This window comes from Bufo bufo, chromosome 6, assembly GCF_905171765.1.
Source record: "Bufo bufo chromosome 6, aBufBuf1.1, whole genome shotgun sequence".
Lineage (NCBI taxonomy): Eukaryota > Metazoa > Chordata > Amphibia > Anura > Bufonidae > Bufo > Bufo bufo.
The window spans coordinates 421,987,556-421,998,237 of record NC_053394.1 but is presented as its reverse complement, the minus strand read 5'-3'; the positions used below and the strand labels follow the sequence as shown (position 1 = coordinate 421,998,237).

Sequence of the window (10,682 nt, the reverse complement as noted above, 5' to 3'; positions counted from 1 at the left end):
TAGCATAAGATGCTATGTGTCATCCACGGATCCCCCCCATAGCACTGTCATACTATCCCCAGATGCCCCCATAACAGTGCCATCCCCAGATGCCCCCATAACATGGCCATCCTCAGATGCCCCCATAACAGTGCCATCCACAGATGCCCCCATAACAGTGCCATCCACAGATGCCCCCATAACAGTGCCATCCACAGATGCCCCCATAACAGTGCCATCCACAGATCCCCCATAACAGTGTCATCCACAGATCCCCCATAACAGTGTCATCCACAGATCCCTATAACAGTGTCATCCACAGACCCCCATAACAGTGTGTCATCCACAGATCCCCCATAACAGTGCGTCATCCACAGATCCCCCATAATAGTGTCATCCACAGATGCCCCCATAACAGTGCCATCCACAGATCCCCCATAACAGTGTCATCCACAGATCCCCCATAACAGTGTCATCCACAGATCCCTATAACAGTGTCATCCACAGACCCCCATAACAGTGTGTCATCCACAGATCCCCCATAACAGTGCGTCATCCACAGATCCCCCATAATAGTGTCATCCACAGATCCCCCATAACAGTGTCATCCACAGATCCCCATAACAGTGTCATCCACAGACCCCCATAACAGTGCATTATCCACAGATCCCCCATAATAGTGTCATCCACAGACCACCATTAGTTCAAAACCCACCAAAAGCACACCTTTTGGTTCAAAATATTTATTTTCTTATTTTCCTCCTCAAAAACCTAGATGCGTCATATGGGCCGGTGCGTCTTATAGGGCGAAAAATACGGTATATATTTTAATATAGTGACATGGAAAAAAACGGAGAAAAAATTTGAGAAAAATATATGTTTAAAGGGGTTCTGTAGCTTTTTCTTCCTGATCGGCAGGGGTCCAACACCCGGGAACCCCCCACGATCAGCTGTTTGAGCGCCGCGGCCTTCTTGCTGTTTCCCGCAGGCCCAGTGACATCACGACTACTATCACTAGCCTGGGCGCGGCTAAGCCCCATTGATGTGCACGGGCCCCATTGATGGACGGATGCGTTCAGATCATACAACCGTCTGCATCCGTTCAGAACGGATCAGTTTGTATTATCTTTAACATAGCTAAGACGGATCTGTCTTAAATACCATTGAAAGGCAATGGAGGACGGATCCGTTTTCTATTGTGCCATATTGTGTCAGTAAAAACGGATCCGTCCCCATTGACTTACATTGTGTGTCAGGACGGATCCGTTTGGCTCAGTTTCATCAGACGCGAGCAGCGTTTTGGTGTCCACCTCCAGAGCAGAACGGAGACTGAAAGGAGGCAAACTGATGCATTCTGAGCGGATCCTTTTCCATTCAGAATGCATTAGGGCAAAACTGATCCGTTTTGGACCGCTTGTGAGAGCCCTGAACGGATCTCACAAACGGAAAGCCAAAACGCCGGTGTGAAAGTAGCCTTACACACACCATGAAAAGTAACGAGCAGTACTGAGGCATGACAATACATCATAATGCTCTGCAGATCCTACAGTGGGGCTTTAGGGCCGCAAACCCTCTGCTGCTGCCATTTCCGGTCGTTAGACCTTTGGTCACGTGGGACTTGCAGCCGCGATGTGGACACTAAAGTGTGCCTGTTTTATGGCCATCCTAATGAAGCCTCAGCCCTATGTGCCCAGATGAATCTGTAAAAATGTAGTTCTATTACGTGACGGAATACGCGGCCCAGGCTGCACATTGCAAGCGCAGGTAGCTCCGTCATTCTTAATCTAATATTGATAATCCTTTCCATTATAATTTATTTCAACATTATAAAACACAGCGATATATACATATATAGGTTCATTTACTGTATCCTGACAGCCCTCAGAAGTAATGTCTACTGCTCATTCACTAAGGAATGAATATTTTGCCAGAACGGCAGGGGCTTTGTGAAATAGACGCTGCCGATTAATACCTGCGGTAACGTCCAGTAGTACTACATTCCTAAAGTAACGTTTCTGGTTTCCTGTGAATACCATATAATATGTGCAGTTTCTATTGGGCTCCGGCTACACTGCCATACAGGCCGTCCCAGATTCGGAGACATTGCAAATTAGAAAATATATTCCACTGCAGGGATCAGCAACCCCTGGCACTCCAGCTGCTGTGAAACTACAACTCCCAGTATGCACACCTACTTAGCTGTTGTTGCAACTCCCACAGGAATGAGAGGAGGAATCTGGGAGTTGTGGTTTCAGAACAGCTGGAGGTTGCTGATCCCTCATCTACATCAATGTTGATACATGTAAGGCCTCATGCACACGGCCGTTGTTTGGGTCCGCATCCGAGCCGCCGTTTTGGCGGCTCGGATGCGGGCCCATTCACCTCAATGGGGCCGCAAAAGATGCGGACAGCACTCCGTGTTGCTGTCCGCATCCGTTGCTCCGTTCTGTGGCCCCGCTAAAAAAATAGAACATGTCCTATTCTTGTCCGCACTTTGCAGACAAGAATAGGCATTATATATTAAAGGCTGTCCGTGCCGTTCCGCAAATTGCGGAACGCGCACGGACGCCATCCGCGATTTGCGGACCACAAAACACACCACGGTCGTGTGCATGAGGCCTTAATCAAACCAGGTAGGATGGAGATACTGATCTAAATCTCTACATGATCTCCATTAAAGGGGTAGTCCCGATCCTGTACACAGGATAGCTGAGAGGTGTCTGATTGGTGGGACCTCCATGGTCACAAGAACAGGGATCCTGCGTCCCTCTGCATGTAATCTTACTGATCCCCATTCCAATGCTTTCTAGCTGATGTGAATGCAACATTTTGGGCAGTAATACGCCCTTCTTCAGGTTAGATGCTAGGTATGAAAGCTCCGAGGACAAATGGCTGAAGAAGGGCGTATTACCGCTTGTAGCGTTTGAAACATTGAAAAAATTCCTAATTTGCAACCATGTACACGTACATGTTGTCTCTAAGGCCTCATGCACACGACCGTTGTGTGTTTTGCGGATCCGCAAAACACGGATGGCGTCCGAGTGCGTTCCGCAATTTGCGGAACAGCACGGACAGCCATTGATATAACTGCCTATTCTTGTCCGCAAAATGGACAAGAGTAGGACATGTTATATTTTTTTTGCGGACCATGGAACGGAGCAACGGATGCGGACAGCACACGGAGTGCTGCCGGCGTGTTTTGCGGCCCCATTGAAGTGAATAGGTTCACACCGGAGCCGCGAAAAACTGCGGACCAATACAACGGTCGTGTGCATTATTGAGGCCGAACTCTGTAACTGCTTAACACAGGAGCAAAGGTGGAAAAATCCAGCAGTTTGGGATTTTTCACGACTAATGACTCACGGTCCCAACAAGTAGCACGAGCACATTCAAAATGAGACGACCTTAGGATCATGGTATCGCATGACCAAGGTTGCCATGTAGCCCTGGCCTCATTTCAAATATCTGCTTGCTCTCAGTGAATGGAGTTGGCTGCAGTTCCCTGCACAGCTATTCTCCCAGTGGAAGGGAACGCCACTGGACTGGGGGGGGTTCCAGGGGTCAGACCCCAGCGAACATAAAGTGATAGCATACCCTACAGCCTCATGAGCACGACCCCAATTTTGGTCCGGTCCGATGCGCATTTTTTGCAGATCGCACAAGGACAGATTCATTCTATGGGTCTACATAAAATGCAGGCAGCACACGGTTGTCATTCACATGTCCTATTCTTGATCATTTTGCGTCTACGATAAAGACTGATTAAAAAGCGGCCAGCAATCCATATTCTGCGGATCTGCCGTTTGCAAACTGTAAAACAGATACGGTCGTCTGCACATAGCCTATAAGATAGGAGTATCCCTTTAAACAGCCCTGCAGCTAGGACAAGCTTTCATCTCCTAGATCTAAAAGAGAATGTTTACATTCATTGACAGCAAGCATAGGTCTCGGGAACGCTTATTATACAATCATTACATTTCATTTACATAAAACCTGGAAAATCTCTGTCATTTTGGATATTCCGTAATAACGGTGATTCTCTGCTTTGGTCTACATTGCGCCTAGTCTATCCTTACCCTCTACGGGAGGGATCACACCAGCGGGATCGTTCTCCGCTGCTGTGTCTTTGCTCGTAATCTTGCATAGCAAAGTCTTGCAGGCACAGATGTGTGAAGGTCTGACATGTGAATGCAGCGACTAAGAGAAACATACAAAAAAAAAAATGATATATATATATACTGTACTAACAAGATGGACGAGAGAGATTTCACATGACCCTTATGTCTCCTGTACAGTCCGTTATGACATTATACACTCCATTAATTAAAAAAAAACAACAACCTTATTTTCAGTGCAGAATTTGTGTTTCAGCCATGAAACACTTGGACATTCAAGTGCGCTTTAAACATGGAGATCGAAAAGGGTTAAATTAGCTGATGCTAAGGGGAGTTGGGGGTAAAGGCTGCACACTGCTGCCACCCAGTGGCTGAACTGGTCATAGCAGATGGCGCAGCGTGATACAATCCTATTCCTTAAAGGGGTATTCTTGGAAAGCAATGGTATATCCCTAGATTAGGCAATTCCTTTATGATCGTGGGGATCCAAACTCCCCCACAGCCCACTGCTTTTCTCTGCACAGCAGCGTTCTCGGCCACCAGGTTGTATAGGGAACTGTGGTCCCCATTTACTTTAATAGGGTTGTACTGACTTCCCCTGCATAACGGGTGACCTGGGCAGGGAAAGACTGGAGGTCCCGCGGGTCGGACCCCCGCAATCATAAATTGATGGCACATTCTAGTGATATGCCATCAGTATATAAGATAAGAATACCCCCTTAAATTGCTAACAGATGGAAGGTACATAGGGGGCACCCATGGCACACAGTTAGGAAAACACGGCTGCTTTCTTCCGTACTGCCCCTCATCACTTCAATGGAGCTGAGCAGCAATACCACATACAGCCCACTGACAGGTGGGGCGCTAATTCTGGAAGAAGGAAGCCATGTTTTTCTAATCGGAAGTTTCTGAGAATAATGACTTATCACCTTCCTAAGGATTGGTGATAAGTGTCTGATCTGTGGTGGTCCCAGCACCGATCCCCCCATTCGTGATGGTCATGGATGGGTGCTGCCGCTCCATCCAAGCTCTAAGGGACTGACCGAGATAGGCGAGTACAGTGATTGGTATCCGTCCCCCAGACTTTGCATGCTCGACCGCCGCTCCATTCAAAGGGGGGGTCGCCATCCTCATGGTGGTCTTAGCATTCCGACCTCCACCAGACATATCACCTATCCTGTGGGCAGGGGATAACTTAGGATCCTAGTAATATGCTTGCCAAAGGGATCCGTAAAGTAAATGGCGCTAACTACTTCTAACTTTCTAAATTTGGTTCTCACGAACAGACCGCAGCCGAAGGAGGACGGAAAGGGAGCGCTGTTCATGTCCACACCACTGCTCGACATGAGGGACAGAGACCCCGATAGACCTCACAGTAATAGAAGGAAGACTTGAGGTAATACAACATAAGCGCACAGAATTCATCCTGGTAATATATTCTACAAGACGATGGGAGTAGTCACAGTGCCGGGACGCCTGCAACACGTTAAAGCACTAAATTACTGATCAGGTGCTTGTGAACCCTTGGAAACCTGAATTTCACAACCCTCCTGGTTCCAGGTAAGCTCAGCGCTCGGGGTATACAGACAGAGCGAGTTCTCGGCCGGAGGGGGTCAGCGACACCGCACCACAAACAATGCACCGTTGGTCCCTGGGGCAAGCTCTGCTTAACACACTTGCAAGGGAGTGGTCACTGATCCAGCGCTCAGAAGGCAACTGTATCCTCCTGTCTCCTGTTCCAGCAGAGGGTGCTGTTCATGGTGCCAAAACTGTCGTCTTCTTCCTGTTCCTTGGCGAGTTCAATGAACACCTGAGAATGTCAAAAACAGGACGACATGACCGTACAGAAAGGAAGACACATATAATGCAAACAGTGGAATGGCTATGCTTACTCATTAATTGCAACAAGTCTCCTTAACCTCCAGAGCTGCACTCACAATTCCACTGTTTGCTATGTGGAATCAGTCATCACTGTGCTAACAGAGCTTAAAGAGCCCCTTGTACTTTCACACAATTTGATTTAATAGAGAATGGTGTGACTAGCAAATTTATAAATCACTTCATTTAAAAAATCTGCCTGCATCCACCTGAAAAAGGCTGTAAAGTCATGGCCACAAGGGGCCTAACTTGCAGTCCGTCCCTAGTAACAGAGACGTAGAAGACAGTTCACAGGAAGTGGGGGCTAGTCAGAGCTAGCTGAGGTCCTGAGCCTGAGAGAAGAACTGTTTCTACACAGGGAAGTGAGGTCACTGCATACAGTGCTGGCAGATTCCACCGAAGGGAGTCATCCCCTGCTTGTGAGAGAGATGCATCTAGCTGTGCAGCTGAGGAAGACATTAGGGAAGCCCCAAAAAGACCTGCTTCTTCACAACCATTATGCACACTAAGGATTGTAGGTGTTTACATAGCCCACAGTTGGAGACCCGGGGGGCTTCTGTTGTGCTTTATACAATGTGCCATACAGATGTATTTCACATCACAAATAAATTAGAAGCCATAATCAAATTATTATCTTTTTAGAAATTAGCCAACCCCTTTAAAGCAGTTTTCCAGGACTAGAAAAAGATGGCTGCTTTCTTCCAGAAACATAACCACACCAGTCCACAGGTCGTGGGTGGTATTGTCCTTCAGCTGGAACCCCCAAGAACTGCTAAGATAAGGGACTGCTCACTTCAGCACCAGGCTGCTACGCTCAGCTTTACTGGTGAAGCACCAATGTGCTGTACATGTGTTGGACATGTCCTTTTAAATATGAATTAACCCAATGTTACCTGTTCAAGTGTTGACTGAGAAAAGCTGTACTCCTCCACGTTAAAAGAACGCTTCACTGAAAGAAAACAAACTCAGTGTAAAGTATGTTATATATTAGAGGGATCCCTGTACTTTGCTGGCATATCCTCACTATTTCAGATGAGTGTTGGGTCTGACTTTGGCACCCTTGGCGATCAGCCGATTGATGTGGCTAGTGAGCGCCACCTCCTAGAGATGAGTGAATCGATTCATAAGAATCAATTTGTCTCATCAAGCTGGTTTCGGCAGAAACCTGCTTGATGAGATTAATCGATTCTTACAAACCGATTTGCTCATCTCTACCATCTCTCCTTCACTGTTTACTAGGCACAGCGCTAAACATTTAGAGGTGGCTGTGCCTGGTATTGCAGCTTTTTGCAGCTCAGTCTGATTCACGGCGCTTCCAAGGTACATAAGGTACGTCTCTGTGACTAATAAGGGAGGAAAGGGATCCAAATGAGCTCTTAACAAGCTCTGTGTCTTATGCCGCCAGATGTAAGGCAGCGATCCTATAAGTCAATGTTCAGCTCTTTAACTAAGCCTTGAGACATGACTTGGATATTAAATAAGCCAGCACCTCATCTGCAGACAGCTGCTGCCTTACATCTGGTGGCATTAGAGACAGAGCTTGTTAAGAGCTCATTTGCATTTCTTTCCTCCCAGAATTCCAGAGGAGCATGTATGGCCTATAAGTCTCCTCACGCTGATTAAGGCGCTCTCTCCCTAAGGAGACATATTACCCCCCCTAACCCTGACAGGCCTCTCACCCAGCAAGCCAGTACTCTCTGCTCTGCACTGATGAGGGGCAATCACCCTGAAACAGCTGTCTGCAGATGAGATGCTGGCTTATTTTATATCAAAGTCATGTCTCAAGGCCTAGACAAGGAGCTGAACATTGACCTATAGGATCGCTGCATTACATCTGGTGGCATTAGAGGCAGAGCTTGTTAAGAGCTCATTTGCATCCTTTCCCTCCCAGAATTCCAGAGGAGCACGTATGGCCTATAAGTCTCCTCATGCTGATTAAGGTGCTCTCCTAAACCTGTGACTAATAAGAAATGGATGCAAATTAGCTCTTACTGTATCGAGCTCTGCCTCTAACGCCACCAGATGTAAGGCAGCTATCCTACTCCTATAAGTCAATGTTCCACCCTTTAAATAAGCCTTGAGACATGACTCGGACATTAAATAAGCCAGCACCTCATCTGCAGACAGCCGTTTCGGGGTGATTGCTCCTCATCAGTGCAGAGCAGAGAGAACTGGCCTAACTGGGTGAGAGGCCTGTGCCAGGATTTTGGGGGTACCACTGTATCTCTCTCCCCTGTGCCTGGTAAACAATGAAGGGGAAGTCAGAGACCAACAATCTGATACAGGTGACCTAATCTTATCAAATGCATATCCATCAGAGAGATATTACCTCTCCCTGTGCACCATATGACTGGGCCATCAGGTGCCCGGGGAGAGGAATTTTACTAGGTTACCCTCAAATATGGCTGCACCACAAAAACACAGCATTCCACTCCATTCCAACACACAGAATGGTACAATATAGAAAAATTAAAAAACACCCCAGGGAAACTAAATATTTAAAACATTTATAAAATATGCGAGTATATGTTACACCTGTGTCTTTATATTAATGTTAAGTATATATTTATATATATTTTTTTTTTTGTTTTATGACTTGCATTTATTATACCTTTCATTTATATGTACTGTAATTGTAAATTAAAATAAAAAGATTATTAAAAACAAACAAACAAACAAACACAGCATAGACAGATGGTGCCATGTATAAAAAGTCATCTCACCTTGCTCCAGATTGAAGAATGCCTGTGAGAGGGACTGGACATCACTTTTAGGAACTTTGTAAGTCATCAACGAAGCAAAGCTGAAATAAGGACAGAATTATGTTACACTTAGTTAGAGGTTTTTTTTCAAAAACTCTGCCCCTACGCCAGCTCCATGCAGATCCTATGCACTGGAAGTTACCATGTGCGCATGTTCTCCGCAGCATCTTCTCTGTAGTGCACAGACAGCACAGTTACTGGTAGTTTATTCACACCGCCGTGACACACAAGAGATTGTAATGCCATTTGTATTAATTTTCTTTCTTTTTTTAAAGGTTAAATTGGTTATATTTAGGGATGAGCGAAGTGGTACCTTGTAACCGAACCCGAGAAATGTTTTTTTTACAGTAGAAATTGATTTATGAAGTTATTAAGCGAAGTCTCGCGAGACTTCGCAAAGTAATAACTTCGGCTCATAGGAGCCAATACATTCTAATACTGTATGGAGCGCTCGCGCCATACAGTATTCAAACGAAGACCGCGCTGCTGCTCACTCCCCCGAGCCTCCTCTTTTTTCGGTAAAGAGAATATATCTGGCATGGAGACGGACCATCAAGCTCCGCAGATAGGTATAACTCCTCTACCCAACCTTCCTGTAGGTAATCAAGGAATCGCAACCATAGTGAAGCACTGACTTTCTCTGTACATTACTATTTTTTTATTATACTCACAAGCAGAAACCTGATTAAAACGTATCTATAAAATCAGAAAGGTGCACAACGCAATAAGTACAGCTACGTATATAAGTGTCTTTTTTTATTGTGAACAGTATTCAAACAAAGTATTATGTGAATTGACTTCGGATGTTATTATTAATATATATAATAAGAATGACGTAGGATTGAGGTATAGTAAAAGGTAGAACAAATAATTTGTGGTTATACAGTAGTTATGTATTTAAATACATTTATGGTTAGTTTAATATAATTATTTAGATTATGAAACAAAGAAGATAAATAAACAGATCTTTAATTTAAATGGATGAGTAAAGAACTTTGTTAAATAATAACAAATTATGTCAATAACTGAATATATACCATATTTTTCGCTTTATAAGACGCACCACAGGTTTAGACAACAGAAAATTAGAAAACATTTTTTAGGTCTTTGAAGGGAATGTGGTTTACTAAAGTGGAAGGGTCAAGGTCGGTAACTTTAGGCTGTAGAATTGGGGGGTCAGCTCCTGCTATCCTTACTGTGTCATCTGCTGACCAGAGTAACAGCCAGCAATGGTGCATGTGGTCACCTCACCAAATGTACCTATTCAAATAAATGTATCTCCTGTCATTGCTCTGTTGTGTCCTGCCATGCCTCTTGTTCTGCTAGATTATTTTTAAGTCACACATACACAGTTCTGGTACACACATAGCTCTACTATACACACACACACCACTGCCATACACACATGCAGCTTTACTATAAAGCACTGCCACACACACACAGCTCTGCTACATACACAGCTCTACTACACACACACACACACATACAGGCCTGCTACACACATACAGATCTCACACACACATACAGTTCTGCTACAACCATACAGTTCTGGTACACACATACAGTTCTGTTACACACATACGCTTGCTACATCCATACAGTTCTCGTACACACATACAGCTCTGCTACATCCATACAGTTCTCGTACACACATACAGCTCTGCTACATCCATACAGTTCTCGTACACACATAAAGCTCTCCTACATTCATACAGTTCTCGTACACACATACTGCTTTGGTACACACATACAGCTCTGCTACATTCATACAGCTTTGGTACACACACACAGCTCTGCTACATACACAGCTCTACTACACACACACACATACAGGCCTGCTACACACATACAGATCTCACACACACATACAGTTCTGCTACAACCATACAGTTCTGGTACACACATACAGTTCTGTTACACACATACGGCTTGCTACATCCATACAGTT

The 10,682-nt window shown here is 45.2% G+C and overlaps 1 protein-coding gene across 3 annotated transcripts in view; it reads right to left on the bottom strand.

The window, feature by feature from the left end:
- Window positions 1-873: 873 nt before the first annotated feature.
- The window catches only part of ABCA5 (ATP binding cassette subfamily A member 5), a 116,449-nt gene continuing 106,640 nt past the window's right edge, over window positions 874-10,682 (bottom strand). For 2 of the 3 annotated variants that reach the window (XR_005779883.1, XR_005779884.1), the window contains 4 exons: window positions 8,696-8,775; window positions 6,866-6,921; window positions 3,730-5,904; window positions 874-886 (listed from right to left, as the gene is read on the bottom strand). Coding sequence is in view for 1 of the 3 variants with exons in the window: in XM_040437783.1 (XP_040293717.1) it covers window positions 5,800-5,904; window positions 6,866-6,921; window positions 8,696-8,775 (241 nt within the window). In the remaining 2 variants the exon portion in view is untranslated. Of the gene's footprint in view, window positions 887-3,723; window positions 5,905-6,865; window positions 6,922-8,695; window positions 8,776-10,682 lie in introns of those variants that run through there. The other variant, XM_040437783.1, reaches the window with a different exon arrangement.